This window comes from Anopheles gambiae, chromosome 2 (genome assembly GCF_943734735.2).
Source record: "Anopheles gambiae chromosome 2, idAnoGambNW_F1_1, whole genome shotgun sequence".
Classification (NCBI taxonomy): domain Eukaryota; kingdom Metazoa; phylum Arthropoda; class Insecta; order Diptera; family Culicidae; genus Anopheles; species Anopheles gambiae.
The window spans coordinates 79,757,577-79,780,889 of NC_064601.1; the positions used below are offsets into that span (position 1 = coordinate 79,757,577).

Here is a 23,313-nt window from a genome sequence, read left to right on the forward strand (position 1 = left end):
AGCAAAACTTTTACCAGAGGTTCATTCCTCAAGGTAAAACAATCCTCACTGTAGGCGAAGAAAATTATGTTTGAAAGCAAGGCATGCCCACACGCTTGTGTCCGAGCAAGCGGTAAATTGATTTCTGGAACCATCAAAACTTCGCCGAATATGTTGGAGGACCTTTTTGGGAAGAGTTGAATTGTGCTCTTAAGCTGCCTTACTGCCTTGCCTTAAGCTGTTAGTGACCAGAAAGAGGAACCAAAGACAACTCACCTCAACATCATCGTTCTGCTCCGGCACGAAGTCAAAGTCTTCTGCGAGTGTAATACTGGTGCATAGTAAAAATATGATACAAAACGTTTCCTGATATCGTAAATTCATTGTAGTAGCGGGTTTGAGTTGTCCGTCGTTTTGTGCTGTTTGGTGGTGTTTCGGTATAGGTCCTCCCGCTTAGAAAGCGCTCGTGGGCATTAGTTAAGACAGTGAGCTAACTAGCTTCTGCACTCTGCGATTTGTGCCACGTTCGTTGTATTGTTTTCGTTGTTGATAATGGGCAGTTGAACCGGAAGCTCACACGCACACAACTACCAAAATGTGCACTTTTACTAGTTCTACCAAACCAGAGCTCGATCCACGGTTGTTGACAGCGAAGTCACAACCGCTCTCCTGATGCTAATCTATCACCTTCTGGGTACGGCGACGGACCGCTCTCGTCAATCCATCCAACAGTGATTCATTGATCTCGCCTGCATGGGTAAGGGCGTGCTACCCCTTTTAGGATCGAGTCCGTCGGCTCCGTATCGTTTGACTGGTAGTTGAGGTGGATGACACGATGTTCGTTTGGTAGATCACATGCGCGGTTGGTTAATAAGCGTTCGCTTATATGTTACGGGATCCTATCAGTTCTTTCGCGCAGTGCTACTTGTTGTTCTCGACGTGATATGTTGATTTGTCTTTGGAAGTTCTCGACCTGGAGTAAACAACACTAGATGTTTTTCATCCGGAAGACGAAGACGTTCGTGGTGAATATCTGGAAAGAGAGATTAAGAGAAAGTATTAAAACATTAGTCATTATGTGTACGATAGATTTTGAGTCGTGATCGAAAGATGGATGATGTTGATGACTGTCATTATAGGCATAAATGTGTTTAATGTAGCCATAGAGGCTGAGGAAAGGGTCGCTTCATTCATAGATTGTAGGTTAAATGGGTGGAGAGCATTTTGAAACAAAATCCGAGAAGTTAAAGTAGAGGCAGAATTGCATTTTGGATTGATTGATGTATATAAAAGCAGAAATAAGAACTTAATATATGCACAATATCTACAACTCAACTTTTAATAGTTGTGCCAGTCGATGTTTAGTGTAAGAATTTTTTAAACACATCTCTATAACAGCATTTGTTTAAAAAAACATATCTCTTATTGGATCACAGTGTATTAGGAAAAAATGTTATTGTTTTGGTTTTAGAGCTTTCACAACACAATTTTGCTTCCTGAAGCATTTTTTTCAAGTGCAATAGCTCAGTATGTTTTCATGAACAATGGTACGGTCACGGGAGTGCTCTCCATCCAGAGGTCCTTATCGCGAGAGTGAGCGTGTTTAAATGGCAACAAACTCATTAGGCAGTAGGTAAACCCCCACTCCCCACCGCTGGTCATTACAAACTGATGGGGTAGTTCATTCCAATGTCAAACTGGCGTCATCACAGTGAACTGGCCCGTGCGTTAGTGATTAAGGAGAACTCTCTACTACGACTAGCGCACTGCCTTCCGTGGATGACTAGGCCGAAGCATGAGATAATACGCCTGAAATAAACTTTCACCGGCGTTTCGTCGATTTTTATAGTGATTTGTTGTACTTAACCCTAACAACACAGCTACACATTATCGCTAGTTGCTAGTTGTATGTTTGGTAAACAAACCCCTTCTGCACAACGGCAGTTTGCTGTTCCACCCATTCCCGAGAACTTTGTTTCGTTACTGTCTGGCGTCATTTAGCTATCAATGTGAGCATCGAACATAGTTCACCACCGCATAATACTTCCGCGATTATGACACAGCCCCACATTGAATAATCACTCCCAACACGTTCCCGTACTTTGTGCGCACGTGTGTGTGTGTGTGTTATCGCGCTCAAGGTACGTAGTTGACGAATATCTATTTACGCCCTGCTTTCAAATTAAATAGACAAACTAAACTCTTGCGCCACGCCACGGTCAAATACAGGAGGAGAATTGAAGAGAGCTGAATGAATGGAAACACCTCTCCGACTCCAATGTCTACAGATACATGCTCCCTCTATTTTTATCACATTTATCACCAGCGCCTGTCAACCATTTGTCTGCAGCCGCGAAATGACACCTCTGTGCGTTGACCGTGGCGCTAAGTGACGCGAACATGTCCATCAATTCCATTTACAACAACTTCCAATCGTTTCGTTTTTTTTGTTTTCACTTCTCTTCGGGTGGCGATTGTTGTCGCTCACCTTTCGCCCCCGGCATTCGGAAAACAATTGATACGGTGTAAGATTACGCAGCGGGATCGATTTACACTTTTTATTTGCTAATCTTAATTGACAAGTTGTTGAAACAGCACATCAAAACGGGAAGTCACTACCAGTAATTGTCAGTAAGAGATGCAGATTTGCGTTTGAAGTCAAAGGAATTCTATAAAATTATTGATTTAATAGATGTGAACCCTCAGCAGAACGCAGATTTTGCTGGTGTAGCAATAAATGAAACATAAATGATAGTTTAATAGAAATGTTTGAATTGGAAAACTTTATTTTTACTTTTTTGTAACAGTTTACACCAGTCCAACCGCTCAGCCTCGTTTGTATGTAGGTTGCGAGATGGGTTTTTAATAATTAAAAGCCATTAGCAAATTGCCAGCAAACACAAACGGTGGTCCCTGCATGGAATGCATTTGCAAATTAAGTAAGTGAGTGTTCGCTCAGCCGGTGTACGGCGGGCAGAATGGAACAGGACAAATAAACTGAGCAAAGTTGCTGTATGCTGGAGCCCCACCGCCGAGAGAATGGGGCCATGGGAAATACCATTAATTATTTTACTTCCTTTATTTATGCCCCAGTTTGTCACACCGGGCTGGTCGTCGCAGTCTAGTGCAGAGGCGTTAATGTGGGGAGAATATTGAAGGATGCTCAAAACGTAAGAGAGTTGGCAGTGCAAAAACGAAAACGCTCTAAATGGGAACAACCGACCATGACAAACGAAAGAAAATAATCAAATTGAAACACTGTAAACACATGGGGCAAAGCCACCGAATGGGTCACTGGTTTCTTGTTGCATCCACTAGAGACACAGCCGTCCTTTCATGGAACACATTGGGTGGTAGTGCAAACTCAACGATGTGGCATAAGTCAGTATGCTTTGTCTGATTCTAGTAAATCGAAATCAGTGAACAGCGCACTTGATTATTGCGAACAGCTTACTTTTGTACGTATGAAAACGGTAGGACTGCAGGGTGAATGAAGAGTATGAAATGCTCGAATGTGCCAAGATGATTAGAACAATCACGATAGTTAATTATTAGTTTTAAAATTTTCATGTTATAACCACGGTTCCGACGTAAAATTGATCGCTAAACATCCATTTATTTAGTACAATTTGATCGGGGTGTTTAATTGCATATGCAATAACTTTAATTGCAAGAAGTACATCTTAATAATACTGTGACCATCGTAGCAATTTTCGCATTAAAACGCACCACCCGTGCATCGTCATTGCAATAATAACGACGACGTTTAAACTGCAATTGACTGGTCCTTCCGCATCATTACAGGCGCGGTTCGATCGTAGCACAGATTCCACTGCACAGTGTGTTGTTTAATTTATGGTCATTAAGATCAGAATGGCCAAGACTGAAGAGCGGCGGTCGCCACGCTAGACAGCATCGTCCTTCGTCCTTCAATCGATGTACGCAAGATGGTGGTGCTGCTACTCGTTAGCATCATCAGTGATGCAGGGAGAGAGAGAGAGCGAGCGAGCTGAGGACACTTTAATTGATTTGCTCTTGCACTGCGCGATATGCGACCCCGGCCGCGAATCGACCGGTCTGGCACCACCGTCCACCGGGCACACCCTGTATCGGTGTATTTTGTTCTGCCCAGCTCGATTGCTCTACACTCCGCATAATAACGCGAGTCACGAGCGTCGATAATCAACGGCGGAAGATGAACGAAAGTACGAAAAGTGTGCCGTCCTGTGAAATGCTTGCGTATATGGCCAAGAGTACGTCTGCGTTGGCGAGATACTCTCTTAGGGTAAGAAGCACCCTTAGACGGTAAAGGTAGATCCGGCAGACGTGGTAGTTCCGGCTCCTCCTTTCCCCTCCCAAAGACGTCGACGAACGCTGATGAACCGCATATTGATGAGCTCGTAAATTGATAGATGATAATTGATGGCAAGCAATCGTTTGGGGCCAACTGATTCACGAGAGTGTACGGCGGCACACCGTAACGGCAAAGTGGACCAAGGGATCTGGCCAGTGCTTCACTGTTGTGAAAGACCCATCTAGGATCATCAATAAGTTCTTTTCCGATTGCCGGATTGCCGCGTTGATGATGGGTAGTGCAATTTACGATCGTGTCAGTGAGCCATTAAAATCGATGTGGCCAATGGAGTTCTTCGAGGCGCGATAAGCTTCGACAGAAATAAGCACAGACAGTCGCTTGGGGTTACAATGTTTTCCGATCCGATTCTGGGAATGGAAATATTTTGCTTTCTAATTAAAAACGCTTGCGCATATGAGAGTAATTCTTTGAAGGCTTGCCACTTACTCATCGGCTTGGTTCAATTGAATGATGCTTATAGTGGTAGCGCTGTCAAGACAAAACCCATATCAACACAAATTTGTCATCGCAGAAGTGCTCGAACTTCTGGAACGAACGAATGAACGAACGAAACGAACAGCCCTATGCCGCGTCTGGCACCGAGGCCAAACAACATACACACGCCCTCATTAATAAGTTAAGTGGGTTCGATGATTAAAACTTGTTGCTGAAAAAGCATGCTTGTAGCATTGACACGCCATGGACAGAGTGCATGGTTGAATGCAGCAGACCACGGCGCACAAGTTATGTTCCGAGTTCTAGGTACAATTGTAGCTTTAAAGCAAATGGTTGTTTTTCCTCGCACTTTTCCTCACCGCTGATTGATACCGGCAGAGGGAAAAAAAATCCCCCTAAAGTGTGTGGTGTGAACAAGCTGAACCAAATGATAAATGTGGCATGCTGCGGCTGCTGCTACCCCAAACTGCACTCCCAGCATCCCAGTTGCAGCTATGTCCAATGTTCGGTTCTGCTCCACCCGAATGCTTCTGCTCCCACAACTGCCGTTTGTTTCGGAACGATGATAATGATGATCCGGAGTGATGTTGATACATCCATAAAAATCTCCCAGGCACTGGCTGCCCCCCCCCCCCTCCAATTTCCCGAACCAGAAGCGCAGCATTTATGTGCGCTCCGCTTACGACATGTGTTGTTACGATACGGTGTCGGGGTCTGGTTCGGTGCGGTCCCGGGGGCAGATGGTTTGTTCTTGCCCGTGGAAAGTTTTTATTTGCAAGATGCACTACACACTGTTCTGTGTGTGCGTTTTCCATGAGCGTTGGTTATGTTTTGTGCCCGTTGACTAAGTCCCCATGGAGCATAATCCATCGAGTGAGCGTTGCTGCTCTCTTGGTATCATACTTTGTGGTATACTTTGTAAACGCAAAAGCGCTCTGCAGGCGGTTTGCATTCACGTGTTTTTCACACGCAGAGTTGATCGTGATCGTTTGTCGCATGGGGCAGGATCAGAGGAAGCGCTCAACTGAGCCGCAACGAGCGCGCCGCTTTCGTTAGTTTGTTTCGCTTCATCCTACACATCTACCAAGCGCTCAAAGAGGAGTTTGCAGTTGACTTTGCGCCTTGGAGGTTTTTTTACGCCACATTTCAAATGAACAACTGCACGCAGTAACACCCATCCGAGGCGATGCTGGGGGTGAGTTGCTGTATGGAAAATTGATGCTTGCATTCCATTCAATTGAGCAGCCCGGGCAAGAGTGGGCCTAAATTGTTAGCATCCAGCTGGTTGCGGCTGTAAGCATTGTGCGGTGTCTCCTGCGTTTGCTGTTTGCATTTTCCTCTTTGTCACAGTAGCTTTACAATCAAGCTGTGGTGGTGGTGTAGAGTTTGCAGTGCGCACTTTCTTATATTAATTATGATTTGAGGCGAGTTTTTGCACGCCATTTACTGGTGGGAGCGTTATGCCCGTTTCGGGATAACATAAAGCGCGAAAGGAGAAACAAGTAAAACGCATCGCGTGGGAAATATTTATCATTTGATTTATTTTGGAATTCCAACGCAAACCACAAATGCGTGAAAGAATGTGCGAAAGAATTTCGGTTTTAATTGTCCTTGAGTTGTTTTTTCATTGTAGGAACAATTCCTTTATCGAAATAATTACGTTGATTAAAGGCATCGTACGAGCTATCTTTATTCTCAGGTCCAATTAAAACAAGATGCATTTTAGAGCTAAATTAAGAAAATGAGAATATTATAAATGTGATACAAATACCACATTATTCTACACTACCATTTTAACGAAGATGTAATTGAAACTTTATTCCATTTGAAATTAAAAAAAAAACATTTAAACGTCAATATAAGAAAAATATAAATAATCTAAAAGGAGAGAACAGAAATGAATAATATAGTTAGAGATTACACATTCGATTGTATTGAAAAAAGATGTTAAAGCCACTAACACGACATGCATTACTATAATATACCTACAAATCTAAAGAAGCAATCTGTCTATTCAAACTGGAGCAGCTAAAAAAAGCCTCTAACAACCGGATGATGGTTTCGAATCACACCCCGTACCGGATCGTCTATCCCGATCAACCCCCGGTGCTAAAAAAGCATCGATGACGATGGGTCGGTGTTGTCTTTCACTTCCACTTCCGGTCGCTAAAAGGGTTTGGCACCAGGCTCGGATGAATCCAATAACCACAAACTTTACGAAACCATCGTCGGCACGCTGGAGCCGAGAAGTGGGTGGATATTTTTAGCAAAATCTCTACCAAAACCACCATTTGTTTCAACGAACCCGCATCGGTGACACATCCTGTTAAGTGTGCGTCACTTGGGCCGCGCAAAATGCCATTAGGCTAACGCAGACAGAACCTGGGGCACTAGTGGAAGCCACCGTTTCCTGCATTGAACCGGCTCAGAGTGCGGCTGGTTAAATCGGACGTCGCTAGGAAGCCACTCGCCTTCAATTGGATTTCAGCAAAGGACAAATAAATCAAGAGTCAGTCGAAATGGTTGGTTTTATTACACGGTAGAGATCATGGGTTGAGTTGAAACAGAAACACCAATCGTAACTGGCACCGGGAATTCGAGGGAACGAACGTAAACGAATGAAAAGCGTAAAAGGTTTGTGGAAGATATTACCAAAAACAAAAAAAAACTAGAGCAAAGAAAGCGTTGGTAGCGCAAAGAATCGCCACGCCGAGACGCGTGCAATTGGCATGGGAAAGTTTGCAGATGTGTGTTAAACGCACGCAAACAATCTACGTTCAAAGTCAAATCACGGCAGGAGGTCTAAGCGAAAACCTCCCCTTGCACAATGGGCATTTGCCGGGATGAAATTAAAAAAATCAACTTTGTAATAGCGCAATTCCAAATAATAGGTTTTAATACTAAGGGTTAAACTAAGAAAAATACCAAATATGAGCTCTTTATCTGTTCTGGTTCTCTAGAAAACACATCTCAAAGTCGAGATTTGTTAAAAAAAACGCAGAAAAATTTTCACTTTTTTGGAAAACTTTGAACCTTTGTAACTTTTTCAAATATGAACCGATTTTGATAAGTTTAGACATTTTATAAAGGATATTTAGTCAGCTTTATAAACACATGAAACAATTTTGAGCTAAGTTAATTTTATGCAAAAATATACGATAATAACTGAAGAAACCTCCTGAAAATTTTCATCATTTTAACTTTTGACTTGATGCCATTATAAAAGTGGCGTAGAGTGGCGTTGTCTCATATATGTCACATCATAGTGTAATATATATACTATCAATCTGTGAAGAAATATTCTGCGAAAGTTTGCGAACGCGAATTTTATTGAAGTTTTTTCACATCAACTTTTTCTAAAAACAGACACATGCGTAACTAGGCGGCTCCATAGGTGCCTAGTGTAGCGTATTTCGTGTATTCTACAAAAATATATTCTACGTGCTTTTGATCAACTTTCATTTCAATTACGAACCTGTGTATCTTAGTTTCAGCTCATGTACTTATCTAATATGTAAATTTCTATTCTAACCTAACTTTATCATTAAATATAATGAAGCAAATCAGAACCAAATACCTTTTGGTCCTACTGCAGATTATATATAAGGATATAAGGAAAATACTCGCAACTCGTACGACTTAACAACATGCCCATCATGGGTTCAAGCCCCAAATAGACCGTGCCGCCATACGTAGGATTGACTATCCTGCTATGGTGGGAAATCAATAATTAGTCACTGAAAGCCAAACCCACAAGAGGTAAAGGCAGGCCTTGACCGACAACGGTTGTTGAGCCAAAGAAGAAGAAGAAGATAAGGAAAATAATTCTTAAATTATACGCATAACAGGAAAACGTTATGAATGCAGTAGCATCTATTGGCGTTTTGGGAGAAGAAACTCCCAAAACTCATGACAAACTAAATATAAGGATAGAGGGGAGATGCTACAAAGAATATTTTGCAAGAAAGAAAATGCATCCAGAAGGACATTTTGTATAATGAGCTGTATTCCTCTGATTCGTTAACCAGTTCAATATCAGTAGCTACACGCACTAAAACAAAGACAGGGTTTAACTTTACAAATGAAGTAAATACTTAGTTTGTAGCTATCGTACAATTTTGATTTTTTCAGATAGTTGTAAAACCAAGAAGAAATTTGTAGTTTTATTACCCCTTCTGAAGGCAGTACAGCACTTGGAAAGGTATTGGATCAATATTCAAAGACAAACAATATGTGCTGCTTTTCATTACGAATATGGGAAGTACTTTATTTCAATGCACCTGCTCTATCCAATTATTTAAATGCCTTTATTCATGTCTTTAGAAAAGTGAACTAGACGTCAGGAGCTTGTAATAGCATCTACCTAAGTTGTGTGTGTAAATTTTTAATATTTGTACTACCTTTGAGTAAAAGTGACGAGAATTAGCTACAATTGTCCTATACAATGCAGAAAAAATTATCTTATTCAAAATTATTATGTTTTGTTTATATATTATTATTATTATTATTTATTTAATCTTCATTATGGAACATTACAGTATATTTTAAAATGGTTTATACTATTAGCAACAAATAATACAAGAAAAAAAACACACAAATTTAATAACACTAAACAAAGATCCCTTAAAACACTATTTTATGTAGCGCCACCTGGTGGTATGGATGCGAACTACAAATAAAATGTTATTTACTATCATAATACTTTACTACAAACGATAAAAACAAACCATTTCTGCAAAAATAATTTTATCCCGCAATTTGTTCTAAACTGCCCATTGTGCCTTGGCCGGGAAAACGTTTCGCAAGGGTTGTGTAGAAAAAAAAACAAGTCAAATTCTGTGCGACTGGTTTTTGTTTTACTCCATGATCCGATTAGCAACTTATTCCGAAGCAACTTATTCCATCAGATTGCTAAGAATTATTTTTCACAAAAATGTGACGTAAATATAGTAACAAAACTTACAGAGTTACAGTACAGAGAAACATCGCTCGTGATGTGATTATGTGTCACAAAATACTGATGATATTTACATTGTACATTGTGAAATGTAATGAACTAATGAACTAATGATAAATTCCAATTTTATGCTGAGTTTTATGCTGAGGCAAATGGAGCGTTTGGAACGTTTGTGCGATGTTCTTTTAAAAAATTAGAATTATGCTCTTTAAATTTATTTAAATTATTTCCTCACAAAATCAAATAAATAATCTTTAAAAATAAAATGACGTTTTGGCGCTCTACAAGGCTTTAGAGATGTATTTTATTTATTTTATTTATTCATTTATCCACTTGACATAAACGTCTTGGTGAATCTTGGTCCTTATATATAAATGATACATCGCGAAGAGCAGAAACTGGAATATACAGGATTATATTATGTTTGAAGTCGCCTACTGAGCAACCTGCCTTTGAAAGATTGTTCCGATATGTTAAAGTCGTACAGTGTGTAAACCTCATTGAACGATCTACTCATGGCTGTTAAAGGATCACCTGATCCATAATTGATGGAATTCATCGTATTTTCTTCTTTGGGCTCAACAACCGTTGCCGGTCAAGGCCTTCCTATAACCACTAGTGGGCTCGGCTTTCAGTGACTTTTTATTACCATAGCAGGATAGTTAGTCCTACGAATATGAGAACGGTCCATTCGGGACTTGAACCCATTCGGGGCATGTAGTTAAGTCATACAGGCTGACGAAAGTACCACGAGACCGGCATTGAATTAGTATAGTTTACTATAAAGTAAAATTGAACAAATGAGAGAAAACTATTATATTTCGATGAACAGCCAAGATTCCAATACAGAGATGCTTCCACAGAAACTATACATTTCTAGATTAAATTTTTTAACATTAGAATAATTTTAAACAACTCTATTAAATTTCCTTAATATAACTTAACAATTTATAAAAATGCAAAAAAAATCAAACAAAATTATTCTCAAGCAAATATTTCACTCAATACAAAAGTATTTCTTCAGCAGTGGATCAACAATACAACGTGTTATCGATGAATAAAATAAATGTGCAGTTACATTTTTCATCACCATAAAATATTGAATGGAATATAAAACTACAGCGTACAATGCGTGTAAAGAACAATGAATCACTTCTAACAAACACATCCCCCGATTTCCCTAAAATCGAATCGATGCGTCGAATTCCAAACAACATTCTCCATAACGCCTCCATACACATACATTTGTGTGGTCCTTTTCGACACAATCAACATTTCAATCTGCCGGCAACTTCAGTTGCAAAGCCCTCCCTGGTCAGATGCGTTGGTAGGGTGGTGGGAGGGGTCTGTGCGACGTGCAATCTGTCACCAACGGTGCTAAAATTACCGACAACCGAAACGCGATAAGCTACCCCCGGTTCATCCCCGGTGCCGGATTATGCTTTGGAATCGATTTCGCCCTTCCGTTGGGCAGTTGTGGAACACAAAAAAAAACACACACACACGCACATACAAAACAAACAATCATTTGTTTCGACTCTGCCTTCGCAAATTTCTTTCATCCACGCCCGATCAATCAATTGAACATTGGGTCTGGCTGAATGATGATGATCGCGCGGGAAGATTGAAATCTTTGACGTATTGCCTTTAGATCACGGCTGTGCATTGTGTCCGTTTCGTAAGCTATCGGAAGGATAATGCTGGATGGAACTTCCACTCCCTGCCTTTGCATTGCTTTTCCGCTACTGTGCTCCGCGCGTTAGGACACTGGACGAACGTATGGAAACAATTTGTGTGCTCTCTTTCAACGGTACAAAACGAAATGAAAGCAAAAAAGAAAAAAAAATCATCATCAACAACTTCCGCTTGACAATGTCTTGCCGATAGCAGCAGCGTCTTTACGGTAAGACATCGCGTGAACAAATTCCATTCATGCAAGATTCAAGCGCCGGCTGCTTGGTGAGTGACTGTTGCCATCTTACACGCGCGGGAGTAAGGCCGTGTCTTGTCGGGCAGCAGAGCTTGGCAGCGTGTCCTGGGGCGCATGGCGGGTAAAATATGTGCCAGTTGTTGGAGGTGCACACAATGGAGAAGATTTATGGAGCTTTCTTCTAGTTTTATTGCCACCAGACAGTCGTCCCTCGTTTAGCGCGCTCTCACGGATCGATTGGTTTGTTTGTCTATTTGTTTGTATGCTTATTTGAAGCATGAAGCGAGATGCTTTCTCCCCACTCACTCCGTCAAATGGCAGGCGTCCATTTCTTCGCAGGCAGATTTGCTAGTAACGTGTCCAACAACCTTTCCTTCACTCGCTGCAAATCTAAAAGTAAAACTGCTGGATAGCACGTGCGTCTTGCATTTGGCATGGAAATGGCTTTCGGAAGCGTCTTACAATCCGGGAGTGTAATTTGCTTGCGACACATTTCATCTCACCAACTCACCCCATTGCGAGTACCATTTGTGCTCCCTGCTTCCATTCCTCCCCATTAGGGAAATTATTAATCGTGAAGATAAATGGTCTGAAAAGGATTTTTAATGTGTTTCTTTGCTTCCCGCCCCATCTGCATCGTGCAGTTAATCATGGTGCTGAGTGTGATGGAATTTCGTGGAAGCATATCGACAAACGAGATGCCAAATTGAGAGCAAACAAGAAGAATGCAAGAAAAAAGTACATTCCAAGAAAAATGAGTATGTTGACAGCCATGTCATTATAAATCGCCGCTCGGCCTAGCGGGGCGTGATTAAATGAGCGTCATTTAAATGCATGTGCATTTCTCATTATCGTGGTGTTTGGTGGGACTATGATGATGTGCAAGAGAATTTAAATGTTTAATTGAATTCTTTCGTCGATTCTTGAAGATTCAGAAAAAAACCTTCACGCTTCTCACGCTGGTTGCGATTTCATAGAGTTTGGGGTCTATGTACGCTCGAGGGAAAGCCTTTCTTTGTTGCGCGGTCATATTTCTTGAGAAAACAATACTGAAAAAAACAACTCCCTCTTGGCTGGCGATGGCGAGGTGGCGTCCCTCATTCACCGAGATTGTCTAATGTTTTCTTTTATGATGGAAATCTTAGTTTTGCTTATGTGTGTGTGTGTTTTTTTTTGTTCACTTATATCATGCCCATCACCATACGGATCCGGCACGAGCCCATATTGACAGAAGGTGCTGCTGCATGCACCGAACCCACATAAATATATGTGAGCACGGCTTGGCGAGGAGAGGGAGCGACAAACATAAAAAACCCTCAAACAAATGCAAGATGCAACTGCAGCAGCAGCAGCAGCCGATCGACTTGGCTGATAGGTCGGTTGGGGGTTGGTTTAGTTGGTTTTGTTAATATTCGTAAACAACACCGCCCACCTTGCCCCAATGCACCCCTTTTTTTTCTTCGGTGCTGTTCCCAATTCCCCTGCCCAGGTTTCTAACGACGGTTGGGATTTTTATGACTCGAAGCTCGAAGTGAGAGGATATGCGTGCGGCGCGCATCGTGAAATATGAGCAGCTATTTGTGTTTGCGGACACAAAGAGAGCACATTTGCATTCCCGAAACGGAAGCAGCTGAGGGCCAGCAGCAGCCAAGGCTTATGGCAAAAGGCGATGATCGTCAGCATACACCGTCGTCCCGACCGTCGTCAGCTGCAATTTCGTGCCGGTCGGTGTAAATGTTACATCGTTATCCCCGGCTACGAGGTGTTATTGTGGGTTGGAAGTCTCGGCGGCGGCTTGCACGCCACCGAGAGCAACGGGCGCCCACAAAGATTGTTTATGTTGATGCGTTTGCTTCCACACACACACACGTGGTTGTTCACGTAAATGCTCGCGTTTCACTCCACCTCCTCCACACTGCGATGACTCATCCGTCGAGCCTTGACGCGTGCTTGACGCCATCGAGAGCGTGTATGTCCTTCGGGCAGCTCGTATCTAGCGCCAGAACCCGGGGTGAACTTCTACGACAGGCTGTCATTGATGCCATCTTCACCAACGGTACGGCATAAACCATCAAAACAAAACCAAAAGTACAACTCGGGTAAAGTTCTGTGACGATAGTTTAGGCCTCGCTGACGGTTGAGCAGCGCCAAGAATCGGCCCGCCGCTACATCATTATGCAGCGAATGCAAATTCAAAGCTACCGGGCTCGGCGACAGAGCGTGACATGAGCGCTAAAAGGTAGCCGCTGCCCGTATGTTCCGCTCGTCATCCGATGGGGGCCGCTCCCGGTGCATCCGATTTGACACTGGATATGTGGCAGTGTCTTCCCAGTGTTTTCTGGGAGTGCGCGGTGGCTGACAAGTAAGCACCACTAAGTGCTGGCGGTTCGTGTCGTTGAAGTTTTCGGCAAGCGTAAGGTAATCGGAAGAGCTGCATTTGAATCGTTTTGGAGCGTTATTTGTTGAATCCCCTAGTGTCGGTAGTGTGCAATGCATGCTGGGTGGTTAGAGGGGGATGTGTCTCCCACAGTAGACACTATTTGTCAACGAGTGCTAGAACATGCAGCGACACATACACTGCGTGCAATTAATTCAAGTGACGGTTCCTCTTTTAGCTGCCATCGCGGGCTGCATACCGGCTGCTATGAGTACGCATCTTTAAACACGGCGAGCGACGACGATGAGCCTGTGATGGAGCTGGCGTTTGAGAATGTCAACGGTGCCGTGGCAAGACAACAGAGCAAAGGCACGATCAGCGAGATTGTCACATTCTAGGAAGTCGTAATTTATTACCGAATTACGTCGAGTCTTGGTACGTAATTCGAAAATGTGGAAGCAACCGAGACTTTAAGCGCTTATCTTAATAAATTGATACTCTTAGATTGTGTAATTGTTACAATCTTTCTACGTGCTGTACATCTCATTAGCTGCTGTTTATAATGGTAAAACTGCCGCTTAGATTCTACAAAGCCTAGAGCTTGGAGTGTGCTTCTGTATTGATTTTCCCACAGCTCGTAATTGAGTAATAGAGTGCCCACTTCACAAATCCACTCGTGTTCGTGGAACGCTGCACTGTGTGGAACGCCAAACGGATAGACGAACGCGTGCAGTAGTAATAGTACATGATGAGTGGTATAAATCGTTTAATTTGTAAAACTGTTATTATGCCACTTAAGCACACGCAAATGCGTGTCCGAGCGGTAGGCGATAGATTTTGTTTTGGTAGAAGAATGATTGTTTTAATGGTCGCACATTGGACAGAGGGAATGGTGGGAAACGCGTAATATGCTGCCCACAACTGCGAGCAATCAACGCTACACCGGTCCAAGTTCTGCTAGCAAGCAACCGCATTTTCCAGCCATATTGTCCCTTTTTTGCGTGATTTACATCCAAAAGCGGGCTTTGCTTTGCTTTGTTTTCTTTCTGGTGAATGAAACGGGGTCTGTGACGATACGGCGGGGCCACCGAGAATCCATCATAAAGTGTGATTAGATCAAGTGGCCACCAGTAAGGAAGAGAAGAGTGGCTTCTAGTTGTTTGCAGGCGGTGAAAGGAGTAAGTTTATGAATTGAGTTTAAAGTTTTCCACAAACGGCACGTCCGCTTTGCCGCGAGTGGCAAAGTGGAAAGTTATTCCAACGCGGTCTGTGGTGGAAGCGGGATGTGCGGAAAAATTGGATGGAAACGATCGTCTCCGAGCGCTTGAAAGAGGTAAATACTTGGCAAAGTGCTATTCTTCTGCTGGTGCGAACAGTGCCAGGGCGAAATTTAATATTATGTGATGGAAAGTTTTGATAAGATTATGTTTATTCAGTGCGTACCAGCTGATACCACCGTTTGTGAGTGCATTAAAAAAAGAGGAAAGCTGTAAGTGTGATGAAATATACCTTAAGAGATTGTTTTGATTTATTTATGGTAGAAAGACGAGAGTAGTTTCTTTAAAAAAAGAGCAAACAATACGGAGGGAATGATTTGAATGTTTGATACAAGTTGATCATATTTTATGGTCGTATGGTCCGATGGGCAATCGGGTTGTTTGCTGCGGACTTCTACGAAGTCTACAGAAGAATGTGCATCGGTACAATATGTACAATTAATTTCAATCATCCGTATGGTACGGCACGTTCCAGCGGTCCATTGTGGGTATGCAAATACCGACAAGAAACACCGCACCCAAAGGACGATGTTCGCCGCTGTGCTGCGTGCCGGCACTCGCGGGACACCATCATCATGCTTCATGTTGACACATTATGCTGATGGTGACGAGTCACAACAAACCAATTGAGGCGAGAGCGTGAGCGCGTATTAATCTTGCATGGCAGCACGCGAAGCATAATAGAACAAAACGCTGTCACCAGTGGTATCATGAATCCCGGAACAGGCGTAGATTAATCCGCACCGTTGACATAGCCGAAGCGTTGAAATTGTGCGAATGAGCTTGCCTCCAGCAAGCCTACATGTTGCGTGACGATTGTAATTTCAGCCTGGTTTTGAGCCACATGATTGATCTACCAGGGAATATCAACCACTAAAGCCGATCTATTACACCAGACACGATAAACATGTTTGCTAGAGGAAGGAGATGTTACATGAAATTTATTCCAAAACTGTAAGGTAAGGTAAGGTGACGGATATTAGGGTAGTAATGAACTAGAGACTCCTTACGACGTGCTGCACCTGCACTGAAATCAAACGTTGATTGAGGATCATCGAATCGCTACAGTAGGGCAGACAAGGGAACGTAACCAAACCGAGCCGACCTCAAAATTAGCCCACCGTCTATTGTTCGTAGATGCTGCACCACCCTAGTGAAAACTTGGGTGGGTAGGGTCTACATAATAACAGATTACCGTAATTTAACGAGAATGATTTATGGCCACACCCGGAACACATGTAACGCTGTGTGTTGTGTTGTAGGGCGCCTGCTGGACCACCCGGTGGAACGGATATCCGACGGGGTTTGGAGTTTCTGGTCATCCAAGAGACCTCCTATCACGCAGCTCAGTGGCGTCTTACGGAAAGCTCCCCAAAACAGCTGATAAATAATGTATAATCTCTAGTAAAAGTTATTGTTATATAATACGATTTTCAGCAACCACACCGCTGATATGGGATCAAGTTAAGCCTTCACACAATGCTCAATGGGCTGTAGACGATCTCACCAATGGTTAAGCATTACATGAGAGTCCCTTAACCTTTGCTTCATCGTTTCCGTAAACTATCATCCGGATCTCGTTTGGGAATTATGAATAATAAACACTTCATTGCTTCATTAGGCGCTTCAACCACGATCGTCACGATCTGGCCTCCACTTGCACATTCAAAGTTCAGGTTTAGCTGCCAACAGCAACATTGGGATGGAAACGCCTACCGCTACCTAGGGTTTGAGGCGCGAATTCCACCTCATGCCTGCCGCACTTCACGATTTGAACGCTGACGTAATAGCACTGACCACGGTTGAAGATCCTCTTCGTGCCAGCTATCTTCTCTATGTCTCTTTTGCAAGAGTTTCGTTTTACTTCCCCTTGAGTCGAGGCTTTACGTTTAGCATATAATTACGATTCTCGTGTAAATAGAGCTTTGTGAACTCTTGGCCACTGTCTACCGTCCAGGGTTTCAGGTTCAGGGTTTGAGGTTACCTGTTACCCATCAATCCCAACGCTGATCATCATAACGGGTGGTCATCTTCGGCTTTGGTTCCATTTTGACGCCCACGAAGACGCCGGACACGATGATACTGTTCGACTCTCCCGACCATGCACTGTCACTAGGGAAGCAAACAGAGCAAAACCTTTACCAAACCGCAACGCCTGAGAAAGGCATTTGTACACTTCTTATTTCCTTCGCATGAACGATCCTTTGTCTGGCATAATATTCTTCTTTCAGCCACTAGATCGGCCGCATGCATGAGCTGGATATATGCCACACCGGGGCGGAACGTCTGCGGCCGTCTGGGTGGCTAATAATAAAGAATGATTGATGTCGAACGCAAACGCGTTTCCTACGAAGCGATGCAGCTCGGAGCATCTCTCAACGGCTTCGTCGTCTCTTGCATCTGTAATGCATTTCGTGGGGCGATAGAGTATCGCCGACACGCACCTATCCACATGTACGCAGCCGTTGCCGCATGCAGACCGTTCGGACGGGAGACGGGCCCATATCTCGATGCTTACTCATTGCGGGATGTCTGGCAAGCGCAATCGATCGCCTCGACGGACTCATTCTGGTTTGTTTTCTTTCTTTCCCTGCTGATCGAAGGAGTTTTTTCCCCTTTTCTGTCACAATCATTTCGACAGTGTCTGGAAAAACGTCCAGTTTTGTCGGAAAGCCGGTTTGTGATTCATTTCTTCGAAAGGGGTTGACTTCGTTGACCGAAGGTGAAATTAGTCGTCAAAGTTGTAGGCGTATATGGGTCTCCACGGCTTTCTAGTGACCGGTTGTAAAACGTAGAAAGACGATTGAAAGATGTTCTAGCGTCATAAAATTTAAAATTTATGAATATGCGTAGGTGAGTATATGGAAAAGATCGGGGAAGACCTTTGGTTGTAAATAGTATCATTAAATTTATTCTTTAATGTACGCACGATTCGGAGTGGGAAATAAAATAAAAAATAAATAAACAAGAAAATAAACCAAACAAGGTAGCTATTCAAAGCTATGCACAAACAAATTCGGTGCGGCTTTTTTCATCCACTATCCACTCAAAACAGGAATAGATAACGAAATACATTGCTCTTGATTAATCAAAGAGGAATAAAGTGATCAACATGTGGATATAAATTTGTGAGAGTCTTTAAAAAGTGTTATCTTTGCAGGCAATATAGCTAGAAAGCTTTACCGAAACCAAAATGTAACAAAATAATTAAGTATGTAGTTTTACCTACTACAGTTTATTTAAGCACGAAAATCATCTATTCAAAATAAAAGTAGTAGAATGACTACAGACTAGCAAAATAGGGTAATATCAAATAGATATTTGAACGAAAACCATCATTTTTTTTCAAAATTCAATTTTACAACATTATCATCTACCATCGCTGTACCAAAAAGGAATCGCCGCAATGATTCAACACACTTTATAACGCTTTTTGCGCTCCGCTTTTACTCAGACCAATTACTATCATTCATTCTTTTCCACATACCAATGTAGCAGGACATTTCGTGCTTCATGCAACCCTTCACTAGATAAAACTGAACAAATACATCATCAAGCTTTGCACGGTTGATTGGATAGTCTTTATCTGCACTGTCCGCTTGTTCGATTTCATAGTCCAAATGTACCCTGCCCAACCAGACGCCAGAGCACGCGGGTGAGGAAAATATGATGTGGATAAAACAAGATCGCAGACCTTAAAACCAAAAAAAAAAAGGAAATACAACACAAAACAGAGCTTACACTGTGGCCGATCGAAACATTGGCCATGTTTCACGAGAGAGCCACTCGAAAATGAAAAACGGCCCCAGAAGAGTTCACGGTAACGCGGAGATCGTGCCCCGAAGATATGCGGCTCGAGAGCGCAATATGAATTACTGGTGTCGGCATCGGAAAAAGGGAGGATTAATTATTTCATGTGTACATTCGATTGTCTCTGGTATAACGGCAAGCGAGGGAGAAAGGGCAAGCGACACGGCCACGGTTGTCAACTGGTGCCTGTACACTCCGATAAGGCTGCCGGCGTCGCTGGGCAAACGGGGGCGGATGTAGGGGTGCAGACCGAAAGGAACGAAATTTATGCTCTCGAACGGCATCGAACGGATTGGATGGCTGTTAGAGGGCTGCTGCCAGAAGCATGAAGGATGGACCTCATTCGATGGTACGGCTCATTCTCAATCGCTGTGTTGGTGTGCCTGCTGGACGTGCTCTTTGTGCTGCTGGAGAGAAGACCGCGACTGCACGGTCCAAGCACACAGACCGACACACACACACATACAGGGCGAGTTTTGTAATGTTTGTTTTGCGCCGTTTCAAGGTGGAACATCGAAATCGTGCCCTATGGAATGTGATTTCATGTTTGCTTCAGGGTTAGGCCCGTTGGATCGTGCTGCACAACAAAGTAGCATTATGAATTAATGTAGGAACAGTCTTCGAGTCTCCGGGGTAATGCTGCTAATGTAAATGAACTCTTTTATTTGTGCGTAAATCTATTCGACACAACCACAAGTAAATTGCATTAAATCATTGGGAACATACACACACAAACAAAGCAGTTTGAAGCGCAATTTGATTAGCCATTAAAATAGAGATATCATAGCACAACCTCGACGAATTCTGAGGATAAAAAGTTAATTAACATTCAATTAGCATTACATCGGAATTATCAGCTTTTTACGCTTCGATTGGAATCATGACGATAGGCAACCGAAATTTCGAATGCGCATGACACGTCGAACAAATCAATTTGGACGCCACTTAAAGTGATCATTACAAAATGTCTATGCACTAACGCCGGGGACGTGATGCGGCCCTTGGAATCTGCTTCTGCATTATCGTGATGATGGTTTACTTTTCAGTGGTTTTGTATTTTTACCTACACTGAGCGAAGTAGGTGGAATTATTTATGATGCACGTTAGCACATGGAGAGTGTTTAATATTCACCAATCACCACCACTAACACGTATGCCATTTCAGGCACCACCTCAAATCCATGGTTTTATCTGATCGAATGCATAATCTCTGCACGTCCCACCCGGGAGAATTTGAGCCCAAAAAAAAAACTATTCGGAATGAATTGAATTATGAACATAAACACATAAACAATTTCCCCCTGACGCATGTTGGGGGTAATAAACATAACCAAACGAAGTGAAAAACAAAACGCTTCACGCCATCTTTCTTATCAACAAAACGCTGGGTGGTATTTCATAAACCAATCTCATAAATGGTGGTTAGGTTAGTCGTCTATGGTCCTGTGCGAGCTGTCCGGTGGGACCAATCGATCAGAAATGCATTAAATGCACCCATAAAACGTGGATGATAGTTTTCTGTATAATGCAGGGGTAATAATTTTTGACCCATCCACCATGTATCTGCGTGCGTGGATAGAGATGTGGAATGGTTTTCCGTAACTACACAATTGAAACGTGACGTGCACGAGAGATGATATATAGGCAGATAGGTGCGTTATAAAAAACTTTACACCGGTAGGTAGTCCTAGCAAGGGTAGGAAAACACATCAGCGCGTTGCTAACAAAATACGGTATCGCAACAGCTTACACGTTCATCTATTTCTCGCTGCTGTGCTCGAGAAATGAGCCTTCGGCGGGTACAGCAACAGTACAACAGTGAGTCAGGCTTTGCTTAATCCTATTTGTCAGGTTAATCTGCTAGATTAATCTTTGCTGATTAACACGGGAAGCGATTGTGCTGCAAAAGGCACTGGGAGATGGAACGGCCGTACTTGCAGGCCTTTCGCTTATGCAGGGTTCTCGGGCAAGCGATCCCGTGAGATGTTTGCGTAATGAAAAATAAAACGTAGCCCAGGGAGCCTGAGTTCCGAGTTCCTGGTACGAACGAACAAACCCACTGAAAAGGCCTCACCAGGAGAAGTTCACGGACCAAGGTTGGATGGTATTTGTGCTGCGTGTTTTCATCACAACTCGGCAAACACTCGTTTGCGTTTTTGCACAGTACATATTACAGGAGGTCTCATCGAAAAACGGGGGGAGCATGGTATTTCAAATCCCTTTCCCTGACCAGCGGCACTCTGTCCAGGATTGAAATTCTTCGACTGTCTCGTGTGGGACGTAGCAAAAAGTGTGCCCCGATTGGGTTTCATTTATCAAGCCAAACATTTCAAACCTTTGATTTCTCTCTATCTTTCTCTTGGTATCTCTCTCTCTCTCTCTATCCCTGTGTATGTACGAACCATGGTCCTTTTTTGTGGAGGGCGCAAGGGATACTGCAGAAGGATGGTTATTTGAAGCTAATAAAAAAGGGTTTTGGGTTCCCTAATGTCCCTCCGGTTTCGGGTGCGTTCCCTCGCACTTGGCACTTGGTGTGAAACAAGTGGACGCAATCGGACTGCAAAGCGAAGCGATCTGCTTCATCGATGTAATAAAAAAGCGCCATGCCCAAGGGCGAATGACAGCGTCTGGGAGTATGTTTTAGGGCTACATTCCGACGTATATATGTTAGGCATTCTCTCCACAGCCACCTACACAGCACAGCAGGGCGTATGTGTGTGTATCTCCACATGGGGACGGTCTTTGATTATTGGAAAATGTGCTGAAGATGAACACAAATTTGTTCAGTTCGGGTCTTGTTTCTTCGTGTGGATTATGGTAGATTGAAAAATAAAAGAAATATTGGCATTTGAAGGGTATAAATTTGATTACCCGGCGTTCTACCGAGTCCTGAGCAAATAGTGAATTTTTCCGGTAAAAAGGTTTGACAAAGTAAAAAAAACTTCAACGTGTCTTAAATATGCCTTGACGAATGATATGAAAACCAGTGCAAAATAGCTTGGAATGCAGTCTACGTTCATATAATAAAGTTTAATCCGCGGTGAAGGAAAGTCCACACAATTAACTAATTAAATTAATTGAGAAAAAGAAACAATCAAGCAGCGCGGACTAATTGAAAGGAGTTTTAAAACAGAGACATAAACTGAAGAACCGCCATAAAATGCTAACGTATAGGGCAATACCACACGCAAAAAAGCAATTAGTTTCGGCAGCAGGTTTTAGAATGCTGCTTAAAAACTGTACAAACTTCCAACACGACGAACGCTTCAACGCGCACACTAACGATCGGGTGATAACGTTGTCTGGTCGATGAACAAACTCTGGTTTAGAAATCAAGACCCCCATGATGGGAGGTACCCGTGGTTTGAAGGGGTTTACACTTCGGAAGTCACCGGAGGTTGCTTGGATTTACCATTGTTTACGAGACAGTTTGGAAGGCAAGAAGTAAGAATACGACAAATGCGAAACGCAAAAAAAAAACAACAAACCAGACAACTGTACGAACTATATTTTTTGACGCATCCGTTCATCCGATGGCGGTGCGTGCCCTGAACGGGCTGGCACAGATTAGCCGAAATCATCTCGTGCCGTGGCCACCGGTTGGTGCCGGTTTGAAGGTCGATGATAATGCCGTCGCCTGAGGAAGTTAGGCGAACGAGTGTAATTTATGTAAAAATAGCTGCGTGTGTTCGTCATGGCGCAAGAATTTCATTGCGTTCGGTAAGACGCGAGCGCGCGCGTGTGTGTGTGTGTGAGTTAGAATCTTCTGCGATTCAAGATTTTCATGCCGTTAGATTGTGACTGTTCAATGAAGGGAAATGATTTGCTCTAGCATTGTTGCTCGAGTCTCATCGATGAGCAAACCTTACCAGACCACACACACGGAGACGGTGGACCCCGTTTTAAATCATTGTCTTTCTTAGGGCTTGTGAGCCGCTTTAAACGACAGTCTAGTTGTTGCGGGCAAATTAGCATCCAAGTGTGAGAGCTCATCAGTGCGCGAACAGTAGCGCAACATTTTCCCAAATTAACACGCCACCCCAAAAGACATTCCATGCCATCCTTCCCAAAAAGGTCAACCCGTGGCCTGGTGGGCCTCGAGAAGGCGGGCGTTAATCATCACCAAAAGCCAGGTCGTGCAACGTTAACTTTCCACGATTTTAATAGCTTTAT

At 43.0% G+C, this 23,313-nt stretch overlaps 1 protein-coding gene across 8 annotated transcripts in view; it reads right to left on the minus strand.

The window, feature by feature from the left end:
• Window positions 1–23,313, minus strand: part of LOC1274848 (uncharacterized) — a 102,992-nt gene that overhangs the window by 26,908 nt on the left and 52,771 nt on the right. For all 8 annotated transcript variants that reach the window (XM_061645552.1, XM_061645553.1, XM_061645549.1 and 5 more), the window contains exon 3: window positions 256–1,012. In XM_061645552.1, coding sequence (XP_061501536.1) covers window positions 256–363 — 108 coding nt within the window. In that variant the 5' untranslated portion in view covers window positions 364–1,012. The remainder of the gene's footprint in view (window positions 1–255; window positions 1,013–23,313) is intronic.